This window comes from Vanellus vanellus (assembly GCF_965231255.1).
Source record: "Vanellus vanellus genome assembly, chromosome: 3".
Classification (NCBI taxonomy): Eukaryota; Metazoa; Chordata; class Aves; order Charadriiformes; family Charadriidae; genus Vanellus; species Vanellus vanellus.
In genome coordinates this window covers 126,922,201-126,942,658 of record NC_138907.1, presented here as the reverse complement: position 1 = coordinate 126,942,658, position 20,458 = coordinate 126,922,201, and the positions used below count along the sequence as shown (strand labels likewise).

Below are 20,458 nucleotides of genomic sequence, written 5' to 3'. Positions count from 1 at the left end.
GTTCTGGTCTCTGCTGGCCCAGTGAGGAAATTTTATGTTCTCTAGAGTGGTCCAGGCTGAGAACTACTGAGGTGCTGTGGTCAGCCAAAGTGACATTCCTAAATATGATCCATGCCCAAGGTCTAAACACATTTAGAGCTCCAAATGCCCTCGTCCTCGCTGGTTCTCCAGAGACGAGAGCTTACAAGGACTGGCCAGTGCTCACATAGGCACTGTGCTTTGGGCTTATACTCTTTGGCACCGTGCAGCCCTATCTAAACCCACATATATTTGTATCTTGCCAGAAAGGCGCAAATTCTATGTTTTTCCATCAGTTCTAAAATCACCCTCTCTATCTAAACATCTCTTCGATGAGAGGTTTTAAGGCTGTTCTCAGCATGGCAGCCGATTTTCTTTGTCGCGCGTATCGACAGCGATTGCCAGCCTTTTGACTCCAGGGTGTGTTTGTTCCTGTTCCTGTTGGATGTGTTCCTGGCCGGGTAGATAGATGTTTGCCTTTTTGCCAGTTGCTGTCTTGCACCGTTGACAATAGTAAAACAGATCCGGATGAAATGGGGTGATCTTGCAAACCCTGAGCTGGCCCAGGTGGGGTTCTGTTGTCAGAATCCTGGAGGACCAGGCATGGAGGTCAAGGACTTACCTCTGCTCTGAACCTTCTTACATGAGATACAAGTCAGGTAAATCGCCTAGGCTTTGGCTTCCTCCACATCATGGCGGGGACAATGGATAGCCCATGAAAGTCTCCCTGGTGGTCTCTGACTATGGAGATTCTGTTCAACGCTGGGAACGAGTCCTCTGGGTGTGCTTTGTGACAAAGTGAACCGGGTCCGATACTACATGTAGGCTGACATTCTGCTGTAAGGCCTCTGGAAATTTTTCCTCAAACTAAGTGTTGGAGAGAGATGGGCTGGAGATCGTTCAAAGTGTATCTACTGGTGATTACAGCTGCAGAGAAGGCTTTGTCAGTGTTATTTCATTCTTTAATTGCAAAGTTTCTGAAAGAGTTGGTGAAGGTCTTTCTTCCTGTCAGAGACCTCATTCCTCAGTGTTAGTATCTTTTGTTAACATCTTTAAGAAGCACCCTGGTTATCACCTCAGCCTGGAATGAAAAGAAGGTTCATGCCCTACTTACAGAATTCACCATATATTATATATCCGTGAGGAAAAAAGCTATCTCCTGGATCTACCCTAAATTCTGTTCCTAAATTGGCGGGTTTTGTATGAAGAGTGACTTTAAGACATCTTGCAGAAGAACAGTTGTAGGCAGTCAGCATTCCCCTGCCTAGAAGATCCAGCTGCTCTGAAGAAGTGCAGATGGAGTTCTGTAGGAATTATTCCTTCTTCCAGTCGTGAAGATTTAGACAAACCTGATTCACTGGTTTGATTTGGAATTAAAGCAAAATCATGTGCATCTCTTAAAAATGGAGTTTGGCACGGGTGAAAAAAAGGTCTCATTCTGACAGAGAATTTTTACGGGAAATCTGTTCCAGAAATGCATCCGTTAGTGATAATAAATACTGCTTTAATCCATCCAATCCATAATGTCAAAAGGGCTTTATTCATTTTTCTGTGAAAATGTAACAAAGGTAGTGGTCATTCAAAGTACTTCCAAATCTCAATGGTTTTATAATGTGTGATTAGAATTTGCAGTAGATACTGGTTTTGAAGGGTGTTTAACAAATGTATTTAAGTTAAGTCCTGTTTAATTATCTGGGACCTTGTAGGCAAGGTGAAGGACTTGAAGCCTGTGGAGATTATTTGTGGTTTTAGTTTCATTATTATAAACTTAGAACAAATTTCTTTACTTCAGTGGAACCATTCTGGTGCACCGAAGATCAGAGGTTGGCTCGTTGACTCAGCAGAGAAATTTTTCAGAGTCTAATGTGCATCCAGTGTAGCTAAAATCAATGGCAGCAATGTTGACAATCCCTTGTAAGACTGGATTTTGATTTAGCGTTACATAGTATCTTCCAATACATATAGCATTATTGTTAAATTAATTATCATTCTTATCTGAAGCGCAAGGTGTATAGCTGTGGTGTTATGTTAACAGAGACGGACAAGATGTCATGACAGACAAAATAAGAAAGACATTTCAGAAAATGAAGGAAAGTTAACTACAAGTGACATTGTGGAATTTTTAGATAGCCAAGCAGAGCTCATTTTTAATTCAGTAGGCTTTATTTCAGACAAAGACAAGATGGTTAAGCTCAATCGCCGTACCACAGTCGTTTATTAAATTAAATTTCTTGCCTTGTTTGCTACTCATTGAGTTAGTGAATCTCAACAAGTAAGACTTGCCAGCGGGTTTTAAAAAATCAGTGATGGACCCTTGAGAAGTAAGTTTGCACACGTGAAGTACATTACAAATAACAACAGCAACAGTAGCGATTGATTATGTCTATACACACAGAATTTATTGTATTTTAGTATCTTGTAGTCTTGTGGCTTAGTCAGACAACGTAGTAGCTACTTATTGCAGGAGATTTAGGTACTAACAAGTGAAAATAAAGGACATTTTAGCTTAGATGGTTGATCACATTCAAGCTACACTTTGGGGTAATATTTACAATATCTGTTCAGTCTTCTTCATAGCTAGCGTGTGGTTTAACACGGCAAGCCAACCCTTGAGCTGTTATTGTTGCACAGTCTGACCTCCTCCTTAGCTTTAACTCTGTAATTTCATCACTGACCTTGTACAGCTCTTTGAGCTTTTGTCTGTATTTGGGGAAAAGGTATATCCTTGATGTGAAGACCGCGGGAGAGGGACGTGGCTTTGGGTGCGTTGTTCCAGTGAGAAATGCACTTCACTGTTTGAATGTCGCCTTATTTCCCATCTGGATTTTGTATACTTTGGCTTTCAATTGCTCTACCTACTTAAGCAACTTTGGCAAGACTAAAGAGCCTTATTTCTCAGGTTGATTCTCTACGTATTTGTAAATCAGAGTCAGTTCTCTTAACCTTCTCCCCAATAAATTAATTAAGCTGACCGCTTCCCTATTGCTGTGTAATGGTGGCACGGGCATATATGAAATAATCTTGTTTACCTTCTTATTCAGAGCACTGTGCGCATGAGCTCATGCTGAACTCCTCCTCTGGAAACGCATGCTGAAAACTGGCATACTCTGTAGCGATCCCCCATTTATAGAGATTTTTGTAATCTACTCCCTAGTCGGTTGTTAAGTAGTTTGTTAAGCAATAAATAGATTTGTAAAATGCTAATGCTTAAGCTCAAACATCAATCAGCATTAACATATCCTGGCAAAACTAATGCTTTCTGGCCTGAATTCATTTTTTTTTGCCTAACTATTCAGTCGCGTTGGCTTTACAAGAGCTCCCTGCACCCGAAAATAGCTTGCAAAGAAATGAGCAAAATATTCTCCGCCTTGCAGACCCCACTATTAAGTATTGATGAAGAACGTAGTTGTTGTTATCTGTAATAATGGAACGTTTCAGCAGTTAAAAAGTAATGCAAATCATCAGAAAACTCTATAACATTGTTCGGAATCACATTCGCTCGATGTGTACTGTCGGTCACCGAATGGACTTTTTGTCCAAATGTATCTTTGAAAACATTTCTGCGTCTTTTAGTTGATAAATATTTCAGCCAGATTTCATTCGTTTATTGTATTATCCTTTAAACCATTTTTCTGTTTCCTTGGAAAGTATAAGAGGGATAAAGGTTACCATGTTTTAATGGGTAGTATCATGTTGATAGCATCTTTCCCCCCCTGCCAGTATCACAAGCTCTGTCTCTGCCCTTTGCTAGGGGGGGTATCAGGACCTACAGTTTTGATTCACTTCACCTCCGTGGTCCTCAGCGTTGATGGTAAACTTCAAAGGGGCTCCGTAGCCTAGTGGCAGTGGAAAGACAAATCCTGATGATTTCCAGTTTGTCTTGGCTGGCAGTCACTCCAGCTTTTTCGCTCACCCAAGTTCACGTAAAATGCCAGGCAAACTCCAAATCAATACGTTTTAGGCCAGCAAGGCAAAAAAGATCTGTTCTAGAATGCGGAATTGGGAACAAAGTGATGAAAGACAGAAACGGCGAAACTGCAATTGCAGCTGCAAAACTGCACCTCCGGGTCGTTCTTAACGCTAAAGCTCCTCTCTTTGGCTGTTGTTTGGCTTTATGGAATAATCCACGGTGAAGTTGGCTTAGGGTGTCGCTGCCGGAGGGGATGGGAACGGGTAGCGAGGAGAGGCAGCGGTGCCTGTGGCCAGCGCGGCTGCCGAGGACGGCTACTGCCAAACCAGCTCTGGGCTCATCACCGACGGGGACAGTAAACTTCCCTCTGCTCTGGCCCCTTATTTTGTGGTTTTGTAGGTAGGATCCATCTCATATTTTGGCATTCATTCGTGAGCAACTTCATACATCTAGGCTTTTGAAGGGAATACGTATATCAGCATTAAAGGAGCGAATCCTTGTACCAAAATTACTCATTTATGATATAATTTCAAGGATTTACTGAATATATATAGCGAGGGTTTGGTTTTCCTGATGGTAGATATAAACAATGTTATATACTTTCGCCATTATATTATCCACAGGTCAGTTGCAAATAGAGTTTAGTGGCGATTACATATATACCTTTGTTTTCTACTTCTCCCAAACTAAAAAAAAAAAAAAAATAAATGTGAAGTGTTGCTGTTCCTAAGCGCCACTCACTCTGTAACAGTACTAACGCAGCCAGACTTTCTCCAAACCTTCTCCTTAGCGTATTTGTCTATCGGAGTCCTCTTTGGAGCTCAGATTTAAGAGCTTCGTAACAGTCACTCCTTCTCTCTGTAGCCGCTGGCGGTGATGGTGGGAGTTGATAACTTCAGAGCTAATTCAGCAATACGTACACGCTTACTAGTCTCTTAGCAAGATCGTCGCTTTGTGAATAGAGGAGAGCAGCGAGTTATCTCCAGGGGTATTTTGAACCTTTCTCTCGTTAAGATGTACTCCTCCAGCACAAGAAAATTTTTAAGCACTTGGTAAAATGAACTTTTTTTTTTTTGTAGCCATTTGCATGGTTCAAAATAAATATTTTAAGAGTACCTTGATTACAGTAACTGCGGCTTGATTATTTAAGGTTTTACATCTGTATTTGACTACTGTGTGATTTACCAAAATGGAAAATGCTCACATTTCATTTGCATGTCATTTAAAAGGAGTTAGGAATGTTGAAACTCTTCAGGTCTGTTTAACCAAAGAAAGACTTGGACTTCCTAAAAACACCTACTGAGGGTGCACTTAACAGACCGTGCTAATCCAGGTGTATGGGACATCCTAAATGTAGGTCTGTTGAACTTCTGCCTGCAGCCCGGTGAGGTAGGGAGGGTGGTCCTCATGGTGAGCTGTGATTTCTCTCTCCCCAGGAATGCGACAAGGTAATGACTTTGGCACACAGTATCGCTCGGCCATCTACACGTTTTCTCAGGAACAGATGGAAGCTGCCTTGAGATCTAAGGAAGAATATCAAAAGGTAACGTTGGGCAGGGTGTGGAATTGCTTCGCATGTGAGCGGAGGTCAAAGATGTCACCGATTAGCACAAAATCACTTCTTGTGCTGTGCGTTGTCTCCATGTTACTGTTGCAGCTCCTCCTTCCAATACCGAACTTGCATCGTATTTGCTTTAAATTCCAACCTTTGTGAAATGTTTTTTTTTGGTATGTCTGTCATTTTATAATTATGCAGAAAGAAAAATAGTTACTTGTGCAGAGACAGTTTTAATCTCTCCTAGAGATATTTTTTGTGGGGGTGGACCAGAGCAAAAGTCTGTCATCTTAAAGCTGTTGAAGCGTTATCTGGACCCCATACTCTGATGGGTGTAGCCAAAATCTCAGCCCCTAGAGTTCTTGAATGTTGGGGGAAAGTTCTGATCTGATATTTGAGCTTGGTAACTCAGGATCTCCCACCTGCTGTTTATAAGATGCTTCTATCAAACCATTCCATAAACGGCTTTGATTAAATGTGACAGCCCATTACTTAGTGAGACTATTTGTTTTGACACTAGGATTTGTGTGAGAGAAGATCGACCATTTCCCTTTCTATACACAGTCCTATTTTTCAGTGCAGATGGATTCTGTCTCTTCCCTGCCGCATGCGCTATTATTTAACTAAAGGCAGAGGGATTAGTGTCCTGTAGCGTTGCTGCATTGTAATTGCTGTCTGATCTGCCTCGTGGTCTTGTCAATGCAAGATCCAGATTCTACAGCAGAGGTACATAAATCCTTATATGAAATAAACTACTCACCTGTGATATCAGGGCAATAGACAGAGTAACTGTTAAGTAGTGCTAAAAGAATATCACCTTTCATACATTCACTTATACTATGGCTTATCCTTATTCATCGTACTGTTCGCTTATCCTGTGGCTTCGCTAAAATGTTGTGTTGAACCATTTTTTTTTGATGAATATCTAATGTTAAAGAACTGTGTTTTGAAAAGTGAGGGTATATCAGTCAGAGGCATGCACCGAGGTCCGAAAAGGAGGTACGTTTGCTGAAATCTTGGGTGGCAGTTGGGTTTTCATAAACGTGCGTATGACGTGACAGAACAAGAGGGAATGGCTTCAAGCTCCAACAGGGCAGATTTAGACTGAGCATGAGGAAAGAATTTTTCACAGAAAGGGTGGTCGGGCATTGGAATAGACTGCCCAGGGAGGTGGTTGAGTCACCATCCCTGGATGCGTTTAAGAGACGTTGAGATGTGGTGTTGGGGGATATGGTGTAGGGGAGAACTTTGTAGAGTAGGGTAGATGATTGGACGCGATGATCCCAAGGGTCTCTTCCAACCTAGACAGTTCTATGATTCTATGATTCTATGACGTTGGTGGGCTGAGCCATGTGCGCGCTTGTAGGGCTGGTTGGTATGTGCGGTTGGCGTTATTTTGCATGCAAAGAGGTGCTTTGAGCTGCAAGTAACTAATTTGCAAGTGGTTCCTAGCAGTGTGATAACTGTGCATGTAAATTAAGTGTTCAGTGACATATATATTTCCTCATGAGTAGCTGAACACACGGGGATAAGCCAGTCTTGCAGGTGTTTATCTTTGTTAATGGAGTGGTTTCTTACGGCTCGGTATTCATATTTACCACGTAGAACTTCTTTCTACTCATTGTTTACCTTAGATCCGTTGCTTTTCCAAATTGTTTTTGATCCTTTTTGTTAGCAACTGCTGACCAATGTCACGCTGTAAATCTTACAGCTTTCAGTTTGCTTTCCCGGCTCTATTATTCTCTGCTGTTATTTGTCATTAAATTAATACCATCGTGAAAGCAAGATTATGATGTAGGAGATTGCAATATGATATTACCGGAATTTCCATCATCAAATAGATTTTCTTAATGGCACAATTTAAAATTTACCTACTTTGAAGTCTATCACCGTTTGAAAAGTGTGTATAATTAGTACATTTATATAATTAGACACAACTCTGTAAGTGATCACATGTCGAGTTTGTTTTTGCACTGAAGGAGGGGGAAGGAAGAGGCTCTGTTGCCAACTAAGGAAACACAGCAAATATGTACCAAAATTCCTAGAGGATATGTGGTTTCTGTGTATTATTAACAACAGTATCTATGATATTATCTACTGCGGTATTGCAGTAGCAGTGGAATGGTTGTATGGGAAACGTACTGAGCAAACAATATGTTCGGGAATCCCTTTTCATATTCAATGTTTTGCATTATATTATTTTAATGTAAATGTAATATGACCACTTTCCTTTTTATTGCAGCAATTGAAAATAAATACCAAACTCTTCTAGCGGTGACCCATGCGTATCTCTGCACCCGATAATGACAGATAAAAACCTGTGGGGATGGCATAACACTTGTTTTTTCCATGATAAGCAGCGGTGCATGCCCCGAACGGGGGAGGGACTAACAAAAATCAAAAGTACCATAACTGCAAACTGTAAGAGTGACTCTACAGATTTTTGGCACAGCAAACGGATAAGAGCAAAGGTGGTTTATTTGCTTGTTGACTGATGAATTGAGCATGTGCTCTTAGATGTCTTTTCGAGCTGAGGACCTGGAATAGAGTTAAGAATGTCATAGAATCATAGAATCATAGAATTGTCTAGGTTGGAAAAGACCCTTGGGGTCATCGAGTCCAACCATCTACCCTACTCTACAAAGCTCTCCCCTACACCATATCCCCCAACACCACATCTCAACGTCTCTTAAACACATCCAGGGATGGTGACTCAACCACCTCCCTGGGCAGTCTATTCCAATGCCCGACCACTCTTTCTGGGAAAAATTCTTTCCTCATGTTCAGTCTAAATCTGCCCTGTTGGAGCTTGAAGCCATTCCCTCTTGTTCTGTCATTAATTACCTGTGAGAAGAGACCAGCACCAACCTCTCTACAGTGTCCTTTCAAATAGCTGTAGAGAGTGATGAGGTCTCACCTCAGCCTCCTCCTCCTCAAACTAAACAGTCCCAGCTCCTTCAGCCGCTCTTCATAGGATTTGTTTGCTGTCTTCATATGATTTGTTTTTCTGTCTTCCAAACAGAAAATGATGTGTTTGCTAGATGCTTGGGTTTTCTTCTTTCATAAAGCTGGATATGATTGTTAGCTTAAAGGAAACGTGTTTCTTCGCTGAGGGTAGAGACCACCCAACGGCGGGGTTTGTCTCGGGAGTTCCGGCCCCCGTGACAGGCTGGCCAGAAGCGTTTGCTCCTCTCTAGAAGTCAGATAGCGGCATTCAGCTCTGTCTACGTTTTGGAAGTGGCATGAGCTGAGGGGAGCGGATCTGTGGAACGAACCAGTTTGTAGCGAGGACCCAGGGCACGCTAAGTGCGTTTCCAGAGGGTTTGCTCTTCAGTAGCTGTGGTTCGGTCCTCGGAACCACGTGCTGCTGACAGATGGGAGTCAGTGGTGCGTTTCTGGTTTAGCTCCATCAAAAGGAATTGGGTTCACCCATCCCCGCACCACTCTGTGATGGGAACCAAACCACGACAAGTGACCATTATCAGGAGATTTATTACGAAAGCACACTTCTGCTCCAAACGGAAACACTAACGTGGCTCACACCTTTAGGGTAGAGCCACGCTTGAGTGGAGAAATCCTGTCATTAAGGGCACTGTGTCCCTAGCTCCTACCACCCTACGAGTGAGAATCATAACGCGCCTTGAGCCCATGTATCCCGCAGGGTGACATCTATTTTAAGTTGTGGAACTTGTTGCTGATTCATGCAGCTGTTTTAACAGCTGAGAAATGGCGATACAGCAATGAATATGCATTGAGCCGCGCGTCTTTAGCTGTTGATGAAGCTGAATGCATCCAGTCACAGTCGACTAGTGGTAATATATATTATAACACAATAGTGCTGCCAGTAAATTGTAACACAACGTAAGTGTAATCAGAAAAACATAAAATGAGGGCCAGGGCTTGGGGAAAGTGCTGCGAATGAGCTGTTCCATCAGTTTTGCCTGAAGCTGGAGTTTTTTAATACAGTTGAACCTGAGGTTATTCAATTTTCAAGACAGTTGCCGGGCCAGATTTGGTTTTCAAATGAATTATCTAGGCGATAATCCAAATAGCAAAATCGGGGTGGGAAGAAGTTAGTGTTTATTTTTTCTGAATCGGAGGCCTGCGTTTGTTTTGTCCAGCACTAACACTGGGTTTTCAGGCTCCACGAATGTACTGCGTCCCTCTCCCCCCCCGTGGTTGGCTTGTGTTAAAGCAGCGTCCCCAAAATGCCGACATCTCTGCATCCTCGTGTAGGACAGCACTGACAATCAACGTTGTGCACAGAGAGCAAAACGCGGGTCTATTACGTCGTTACAAAAGCAAATATTTGGCAGGAGAAGATCCTTCCACAAAGCGACTAAATGGCCTCTCGGTGAATAACTATGAATGAACTGAGTCTTGAACTCTTGACGGAGGTGTTGGCTGATGTGAGTGGGTAATAAGCTCCTGATTTCTTATAGCCAAGAGAAGTTGGTGGGGAGAGTAGCTGTCATTTGCTCTTATAGTTGTAATCTGGAGAGACAGGAATATATAAATGTTGAGATTTTCTGAAGACATTACAAATGTGCCCTTTACTAAAGTCCAGAGAACTGGAATGGAGTGGTTTTTTACTGAACGTATAGGAAATGTAAATGAAATACAGAAGTAACTATTTTTTTTTTGCTCAGGAATGGATGGGGCTTTGCTAGAAGCAATGTAATGCATTTTTTTTTTTTTTTTTTTTGTGATTTGGACTCTAAAGCTGTAATCTTGGAAAGTTTCTCTGCAGGAGTAGACTGTGATGCTTATAGAAATCCTCTCTGAAACGTAAACCAGCTGGTCAACAGATTGAGAAAACAAATAAAATAAAACAATAACTGCACCAAAGCCAGAATTACAAAGGAAAAAAAAAAAGAAGAAAGAAGCAATGCTAATTGCTTTGGGGCCTGCTAATATGTTTAAGAAGTTCAAAAAGTATTGCAAGTAGAGAGGAAGAGATTAAATTTAAAAATTAAATTTGCGTATAGATATAAAAAATCCAGGCAATTGAAACCAACCTATTGCCCAATCTGTTAGTCTGGAGGACAGTCTCTTTGTGGAAACGCCAGGACCTATAAAACCGTAGGTGGGTAGACTTTCATAGAATCATAGAATTGTCTAGGTTGGAAGAGACCGTTGGGATCATTGAGTCCAACCATCTACTTTCTGGAGAACTTGAAGGGAACATTGTATAATGCTCAGAGGAAGGACTGGGTCACACTGTAGTCATAGCCAATATGTTTCTGTGAAGGTCTGAAGATGCTCAGATAAGTGACTGAACTCTCTTTGAATCGGTCAGATAGTCATTTTTCTTTGCATTTTGTCAAACAGCGTTTTCTGTTAATTTAACAAAAGGCTTGGCCTGAAGAACATGAATTTGACCAAGGTTTAGATTGGATGTTAGGAAAAATTTCTTTACAGAAAGGGTTGTCAAGCAGTGGCACAGGCTGCCCAGGGACGTGGTGGAGTCGCCATCCCTGGAGGTGTTTAAGAGACAGATAGATGTGGTGCTGAGGGACATGGGTAGTGGTGGGTTTGGCAGCGTTAGGTTGATGGTTGGACTTGATGATCTTCAAGGTCCCTTCCAACCTAGATGATTCTGCAATTCTAAGATGCAGTAGCTCTGCAGCTCGGCGGCCTAACAGGTACTGTGAAACTTTGCTAAGCTTGCTGTGGGGTGGTGTGGGAACAAACCAGCAAACCCCTTAGCTGCAAAACCGAGAGCTTTATATCTGATATCACGCAAAAGAGACTTAAAACCTGGAGTTTCCTGGTCAGTGCAACGGGCTTTGGAGCCGCGACCCGCAAGGAGATGAAGAGGTCAGGGTTGTATGAGGAAAGGCTACGTACAGACCTACAGGATCGACAGCGCCGAGAGTTTTTAATTGCATGAAGGAATGCCTCGGGGAGTGAATTTACAACATTCAGCTGTGGTTTTGTGTAACGTGCTGTGTGAGTTCAGAACATGCTTTGGCCGGGAGACAGTTTTTCACGTGTTGGTTTTTTTTTTTTGGCTGGGAAAAGTTAAATAGCTCTTTTAAAAAGTAGGTTGTTGTTATTAAAGCAATACAATGGAGTTGATAAAAAAATAACACCTGCTTACTCCTCTTCAAATTATGTCTATTTCAGAGCTTTACGTATCAAATTATCTTTGCTTCACTCTGATGTGAACAGTAGCTACTTGATTCCTGATTGATGGTGGTAGCTCTTATGAAAATAAGCAAACCTGATCTGATAAGCTAAGCCATTATTTATTTTGTAATCACTCATCTGTGCTACAGAGATACCCTTTTAATGTTCATCCCTCTCTGCGAAGGCCGCATTCAGCTACGGACGAGGAGATTTTGCGCGAACAGTGGCTAACTCTTTTCATATTACCTTAAACTGCAGAAAATTTAACTTCTTTGTCGCTTCAAGAAAATTTGGCCACTTTGCAGTAGAGAGACAGCTCAAAACGACTCCACACTTTTGGCTGCATTTCTCGATGACAGTGGCAACAAGATAAAGGCATTAATGGCATGAACTTAGGATACTATAGTTGGCTTGTCTGAGTTTCTTAGAATAAATATAGTTGTGAGATGACCTGTCCCATTGTCAACACTCATGAACAACCCACTTGTGCTTTCTTCATTGAATTTACCCTGAAATACATCTATATGATGCATTTATAACGCTTTATGGTTCTCTGCTGCGTCTATTTTTTTCTACCTTTTTGAGAAGGAACTCTGTTATGATAGACATGGTCCCCACGCTATGGTTTTCTTTGCAGCCTTAACATACAACTTCAGAGTTCGCACAATATTATAGTTACTGTTCATCCGACTTTTCTTTCTCAATACATTTTCCTATGTTGCTGTGCTGTAGAATTTCATCTCAGGTTGTGGGAGGAAAAACATTTTAACATCACCACCGAGATGACTTTATATTAAGAGAATGATACGTACAGGATGTGTATGTCCATATGAAAACAGAAACGAGCACCCCTGGAAGGCACAGGAGGACTAAGGACACCTCCCAAAACTCACTGAGGCAGAGGAGAAGTGCTGCCACGCACCATTGGGTGCAGCACCTTCCCAATTGCATCTATTTCTGTTCCCCTGGATGCAGCAACGGCACATGTTGCTTTTATCGATGCCGCACAAGGCAAGATTTTTTTTTTAGCTTTCTGTTCTGCATATATGCTGTTCGTTTGATCAAAGGCCGGGCGTTTCACTTAGCCCTCTGACTGTTGCAAATATAGCTAACCGTGCATTTGAAGTTAGAACTGTGAACAACGTTATGAATCCGTACTTTCTATTTTAATATCATTTTTTCATCTGGGAGGTCATGGAGTTCAGCAAAGAAGCCATTTGCTTTATTGTACCGTGAATGTGAAGCCAGCGCTTCAAGCTAACGCTTACATTGGACATTTAAACTAATATTAGAAATTGCCCTAATATAAATATGAAATAGGTTTGACTCCAGGAATCGGTCGTAAATGAAAGATTTCCTGCTTTCTGTTCCTCGCTCCGTTCAGCTTGGCAGCAACGTGAAAACCTCCTAAATTTGTATAGGCGTCAAGCTTTCCTGTACTTATGCGGATGAATTCTCAATCTTCAGGGTAGATCTCCATGCTGATCCAGAAGATGAAGATTTAAAGGGTTAAATTGACTTGCCTACAAGACTCTAGTGCCATTTGAGACGTCCTAGCCTGTCCAACCTGGCCTCCAGCTGCCGCTCCAGCTGGGCCCGGATCTGCCATGGCTCCCAGGTCATACCAGTGGGAAGGAAACACAGCGGAGTCTGTAGTGATGCCAACACACTGGAGCTAAATACCTTTCCATCAGCCTGTAAATGTGTTCCCCCATGGTTCAGTGGCATCTGGGATCATTCTGAAGAGCTGCTAGTTCAGGCTTTTGAATTTTTTGATCTTGATTATGCATGTGTTATATAGCACTTTAAAAGTTTCACAAGCATATTAAATGTCAGGAGCATAAATTTGATAACGATATTAATAATGATGGTTTAAGTGTACACAGTGATTTACAGGGAACAGGATATAGTTCCTTCTCTTAAGGAAGCTCTCAAGGAGCTTAGTTTAACTAAGAGACGAGTTATGGGGAGGACATGACTAAGTAGTCTAGAAGAAGGTCAAGGCAAAAGAAAGTTGATTATGATCAGCTGTTGCTGTTCTGTGTCAGATCTTGTTGTCTTTGGGTTAAATATAGCCCTTAAAGCTGACTTAAGCAAAAATTTCCAGGAAAAAAAAGCTCAGAAGTCATCTGGAGATGTGTTAAGCCTTGAGATGTGTTGAGAATGCTGTGTCTTAATTCTGCTCTGGCCTTTGAATCCGTCCATGTCCAGGTGAAAGATAAGGTTTGTAGTGGGACTCTCTGCATTGATCTGGAGAGGGGAAGAGGGGTTGGCCTGGTTTATAGTTTCCATACAAATTAAAAAATGAAACAAAAAGCCTTTTTTTTTTAAAAAAAAAAAGACACGTTTTTAATGAGTCTGAGCATTACTTGTGCTATCCAAACAGTTTGCTTATCCTTAGTGCAAAGCTGTGGGATCCAAAGAACACTATTGAAACCTCAAGTTTCCTCAGTGACAAAAGTGTGCTTAAGCCAGAATGAATTTAATTAAGAATTCAAGTAAATACTCATGCAACATTTTTCTACTGTTTATCCAACTCTAAAATATAAAGCCAAAAATGTATCTGAAACAGGGCTTTTCAAGTCAGATATGAGGACATAATGGCACTTCAAAAAGTCCTGAGCTCCACAAAGCTCACACATGGAAACAACAGATATTCAACATTTATCAAATATGCTGCTTGGGGATCTAAATACGGACATGGGAGTGTCCGCTTAAGCACTAGGGTTCAAACAATTTGATAAGCAGATGTAGTAGAGCATGAAGCAACAATCGTCAAACCCTGATGAGGTTGCTTTCTAACTGATGCTAACATTTGCTTAAATACCTCTCTAGTTTTTTTTTTCCGCAGGACTAAATGCAGATCAGCTGCACAGCTGCAAATCCAGAACAACATCATTAGATTCAAGAGAATTACTTTGGATTTCCAGTAATGCAATTGAGATAAAAATCTGGCCTGGGAGTTTCTTTAATTTCAGCCTTTTTTTCCCCAATGAATTATCAGAGAATTCTGTGTATTATTTTCTGTTTGAAGTATGCCACTCAGTCAAATACAGCTCTCAGCTTTTGGGAAAACAAGTCAATACTTCCTGGAAAGAAAAATCAGAGCATGCTTTAGCAAGCAACGTTGTCATGTCTGTTTTGATCTTGTGATCTTTTTGCATCAAGAACTTTTTCTCCTTTATTGACTCCCACAGATTGCTTGTAGCCTAATCCCTTTTTCTTTTAGATCCAGGATGTCTACTGATTTCGGTAAGAGCTAGATTGCAGAAAGAGGTCGGAATGGGCTCTTTGGTTGATGGGCAATACCGTCAACTGTGTTATCAGTCTTGCGCTAGAGCTTTGTAGGACTGGAGACATTAAAACCAACCCGGCTAGGAAAAGCCAGGACATTTCTCTTTGTGTTAATGCATTTCCATCAGTCCCAGGAAAGCACGGAGTTACAACAGATAATAACATAAGTATTTTCTCAGTGGTGTACCGATGGGCTTAAGCCTGTGTATACATCATATTTGTACACAGGCGTATAGGAATATGTAGAGATATTTTGTTAAGAGCTGCTGTGAAACACAAAGGATGAAACGTGCTGGGCAGAAGCTGCTATCCCGAGACATTTGGGTGTGTAAGAGGACGTGGAGGGATGGGATCTGCCCACGTTCAGTCCTGTTTTACAAAATTTGAGTTCAGGGATCTCTGCTTTTATGACTTTGACTGATTTTACTCAGTGATGCTGTAGCTAGTACGTTTTCATCTCACACTGCAGGGCTTACGAGCCTAACTGGTGAGGTACCAGCTAGGTGGACGTCTGCGTTCCCCACCATGCAGAGCTGACGAGCAAGATCAAGCAAAGCCCACGTTACAGCTCGCCACTGAGCTGGTGTAGAAAAATCAGTTCTTCTGCCTTTCTCTCTTCATTTTCCCACTGCAAGTTTATTTCAACCTTTATTTGTTGTTTGCTTCCTCCCCACATTGTTTGCTGGATCTTTTGCTTTCTGGGATCTTAGAATCATACAATCATAGAATTGTTGTGGTTGGAATTACCTTTAAGATCATCAAGTCCAACCATTACCCTACCCTGACAGAAACCACTTCTAAACCATCTCCCCAAGTACCACATCTACCCTTTTTTTAAACACCTCCAGGGATGGGGAATCCACCCCCTCCCTGGGCAGCCTATTCCAATGTTTGTTTCCAATCTTCTATCGTTTCACCTTGCCCCACATCCCTTTCTTCCTACTCCCACATTTTCCCCAGTCTTCACAGTTTCCACTTGCTTCCTCAGGTCTATGTTTCGGAAAAATCTTACCTTCTTTTTCTCCTTGCAGACAAAGATAAACTTCTGTTTTTTCTAGTTGACCTTTACAATATGCCGTTTAGTCACAAGGTCCAAAAGTAAATCCAGCTACCCGGCACATCAAGGTGGAGAAAATATATTCCATCTTCCTACTGCCTAAAGCATGCTGAGATGCCTCCTACTGCAGGACCATGTCAGTGTGTGCTCTCCTGGGCCACTACAGAATTCGTCCTCAAAGACTGAGAAATCACCTTCAGTGAGGCAGTGCTCCCAGCCCCCAGGACGTTTTCCTCTCTAGTTTTTGGACCTGACCTTTCCCCAAGCAACCGGCTTCCTATGGCTTATTGAGGTTAATGTATTTCCATTCTGGCTGTTCATTTCTCCTTTGCTTTGGTTATTTTTAGGTGACTCAGTTAAAACATGTCTTTTTCAATTTTTAAAGGAACTGTATTTAAGGTGTTCATAGAAGAAAAACTCTTTTACACATAAAGGCTCTTTGTAAACTGATAGGGAAAGGCATAATGAAGGCATTCATGAAGTTCAACAAGGCCAAGTGCAGGGTCCTGCACGTGGGTCAGGGCAACCCCAAGCCCAACTCCAGGCTGGGCAGGGAATGGCTGGAGAGCAGCCCTGAGGAGAAGGCCCTGGGGGTGTTGGTGGATGAGAAGCTCACCAGGAGCCGGCACCGTGCGCTGGCAGCTCAGCGAGCCCCCGGCATCCCCGGCTGCATCCCCAGCAGCGTGGCCAGCAGGGCCAGGGGGAGTTGTGCCCCTCTGCTGCGCTCTGCTCTGCTCTGCTCTGGGGAGACCCCCCCGCAGTGCTGCCTCCAGCTCGGGGGCCTCAGCACAGGAGAGACATGGAGCTGGTGGAGCGGGGCCAGAGGGGGCCCCGGAGCTGCTGGGAGGGCTGGAGCCCCTCTGCTGGGAGGAGAGGCTGGGAGAGGTGGGGGGGTCAGCCTGGAGAAGAGAAGGCTCCTTGGAGACCTCCAAGCCCCTTCCAGGGACTAAAGGGGCTCCAGGAGAGCTGGGGAGGGACTCCTGAGCAGGGAGGGGAGTGATGGAATGAGGGGGAACTGTTTTAAACTGAGAGTTTTAGAATAGATAGGAAGAAATTCTTGGCTGTGAGGGTGGTGAGCCCCTGGCGCAGGTTGCCCCGAGAAGCTGTGGCTGCCCCATCCCTGGAGGTGTTCAAGGCCGGGTTGGACGGGGCTGGGAGCACCCTGGGCTGGTGGGAGGTGTCCCTGCCCAGGGCAGGGGGTTGGAACTGGATGATCTCCAAGGTTCCTTCCAACTCTAACCATTCTGTGATTCTATAATGAAGACCCATAGCCAGAAGCTTAAATCAGGTGAAAGTATTTATTTGTAACAGCTGGTGACTGACAGTGAACGCCATGGGTCCACCATCTCTTCAGGAGAATAGGCAGTATTATTTAATTATAACAATAATTATGATTATTTTTCATCAGGAAATCTGTGTAGTCAAAATCGTACCTTTACACATCAATGTTCTCATATCAGTGACTTTCAGCAAAAAGATTGTTTAATTTAGTTTTGTACTTTCTTGATGTTTTTGTCTTTTAAAATCAGCTTGCTTTTTTTTCTTTTAAAACGTGGATACCAGAACTGCATACAATAACTCAAAATGAACTTAATCAATGACGTAAATGGAGGTCAAATTTCCTCCTTGGGCGTGTTGCTGTTTACACACGTGTTTATGTAGATGTGACCTTCAGTCTTTGTTCCCAGATGGAAAATTTGGGATTTTGCTTTCCTAGAAGTAGAGTTTGGGATTGAACTGCGTTGCAGTGATTTCAGCTCGCAGTGCGAGTGCTCCAACATTCTCAGCTTCAGCTGTATCTCTTACCTTCATGTGATCTTCCAGTTTTACCAGCACGAATTTTATAATTATTTCTAAGGTTTGATCCATGCGCTTCGTAACAATTCTGGTGAAAGTCCATCTGAATCCAATTATCATTTACTTTATTGATACCATGCAGCGCTTTTTTTTTTTTTTAATTAAAATAGTTATAAGGTACTAAATCAAACATGAAATATTAACTGTATTGTATCTACAAAGTTTTCTTTGTCAGCTAAACTTGTAATTTCATCAAAGAAAGATGTTGGGTTTCTATGTGACCTGTTTTCTACAAAAACACATTGATTGGCACTAATTATATGCCTTATCATTTGAATGTCGCTTCAATTTTTTTTTGGTTTGTTTTTGTTTTTAAGCAAGTACAAATTGGCACAGTGTTGCGTGCGTTGTCTTACTTGTCCCTTTTGAAGTGCTGCAGGAAACCGGTGCTCATTCCCCCTTTTACAATATCCAACTGATTGTGTGGAAAACGCGCTTTTCTAAAAAGTTGACAAATTAGACAACTTTGGATTTATTAGCCGGCTTTTCATGCTGAAAGACTCCCAATTGCAAACTTCAAGGCTCAGTTTTTGCATTCCTTGAAGAAAGTGACCCAGGTTTTATTTTTTTTTTGATATGGAAAATAGAATATTTTCCCCAGTAATAACTCAGAAATGTCTGAACAGTTTTCCTAGGAAATTCGCAAAATCAATCGTCTCTAGCAAATGTAATTTGACGGCAACTTTCAGCCCAAAAGGTAGTGGTGTGAAGCTTAAAACACCCCTGGAAAAATTCTGAAAAAGGAAGAGTTAGAAAATCACAGTGAGGGATCATCACATCCGTCCTCCTTCTCCACACACGCACGCACAAGTGTGTGCTTTTAATATCGTCATCTCCCTCATTTTGCTTTCTGTAATATTTTTTATCTCGATCAGCTAATTATATCTTGGATGATTATTTTTCATCCAACCCTTCTTGCCATTATATATACGTGGTTGCTGTTTTATGTGCCAACAATCAGAGGAAAGAAATTTCCCCATTATCCCGTGATATATTATTATAGGAAAAAACCTTCCATGGGAAATGAGGGGATGGAACAGGGCTGGAGGAAAACCTGATTTGTTTCATTGCCCTCTAGTGGCCTCGCAGCACGTCTGCAGTGGCATGAAACGCAGAAGCTCCTTCTCCTTTCCCTTTTCCTTTGTGTGCGACACAAACCGTGGGGTTTCTTGTCATTTGAGCGTCCTGAAGTTGTTCGTCCACATTCGTGTAAACCGCAGAGCACTGTTTTGTACATCAGATAAAGCAGAGTTATGCGACTGCTCTTTCTCAATTATGACAACGGGGGATTCTCTGTTTTCTGTCTTTTGCTACGGAAAAGAGGAAGATGCGCGTTACCTGTATGAACATTATTTACCAAGTGAGTTTGGGGAGGGACACTCGTATATGATGGCCCATCATTTAAATATATAGAGTCTACAGAAGTTGACATGATTTTTAAGCATAATTTTCTCCTGCTGTTGCTGTGTGTAATTGTGAATTTATCACACAGTCCAGCTGAAGGAGGGCTTGGCAAATATTTTCATCCCATTTAATTGAAAATTATCATAGAATCACAGAATGCATTGGGTTGGAAGGGACCTTTAAAGGCCATGTAGTCCAACCCTCTGCCATGAGCAGGGACATCTTCAACTAGACCAGGTTACTCGGAGCACCATCCAACCTGGCCTGGAGTATTTCCAGGGATGGGGCAGCCACCACCTCTCTGGGCAACCTGGGCCAGGGGCTCACCACCCTCAGCGTAAAAAATTTCTTCCATCTTGGAGTGGAAATCTTCATTTGCATCCACAGAGGCTGATGTTGGGTGTGTGCAGGTCCACTTGCAGGTGCAGAGATGTTGAAGGCCCCTGAGAGTTCATGGCTTTGCGTCTTGAACTTGCTGAGCATCTTCAGCCACACTGATACCCATGGAAATCATGAGCGCTCAGCGCCTTTCAGCGTGAACTCTTCACAGTTGTCACACTCAACGCTTGACTCTGGACAGAGACCACAGAAATCGATGGGATCTAATTCTCATTTTGCTGATAGAAAGAATGTGACTTTTTCTCCCCCTAATTTCATTGCAATATAATGTTTCAACAAATACATCGGGAAAGTGTATTAGGCACAGTGAATTAGATACGTACAAGACATACTGAGGGAAGGAATAATAATAATAATAATGCTTGTGCTGGGAAAAGATCATAATATTAAGAATGGCCTTTTGTGAAGTAAAAAAAAAACCCACAACAAAACTTGAGGCAAAGATATTAATTTTAAATGGTAAGATCAGAGGAAACCAAACACTGCTCAGGACTGGTTGTTACTATTTTTTACTTTGAGTTAAAACGCAATGCAGGTCTGAATGATTGCTTGTTAGTCTTAAAAATGGAGTGACTTTTTGCCGCAAAATGCTTGTCTACTATATATTGGCTTTATCCAATGTCATATTTCTGCACTATCCTGGAAGGAGAGGAAGGGAAAAAGCTTTACAGGGCATTTTTGAAATGACAGCACAGTTCTGGCTCGGATAGCTGTTTTAGGTCAGGCATTAATTTAGCATCACGAGAAATCACAGCTTTCATTAGAGAGCGGAGCACGGGCGACTCGAGCACCTGTGCAGAAGAGATGAAAGCACATTTACTTGTACGTCCGT

The 20,458-nt window shown here is 42.2% G+C and overlaps 1 protein-coding gene across 1 annotated transcript in view; it reads left to right on the top strand.

Annotated features, from left to right (window-relative positions):
• The window catches only part of MSRA (methionine sulfoxide reductase A), a gene marked incomplete at its 5' end in the record, with an annotated part of 315,775 nt that overhangs the window by 206,154 nt on the left and 89,163 nt on the right, over positions 1-20,458 (top strand). The window contains one exon of the mRNA XM_082481564.1: positions 5,365-5,471. Within this exon, the coding sequence (XP_082337690.1) occupies positions 5,365-5,471 (107 nt within the window). The remainder of the gene's footprint in view (positions 1-5,364; positions 5,472-20,458) is intronic.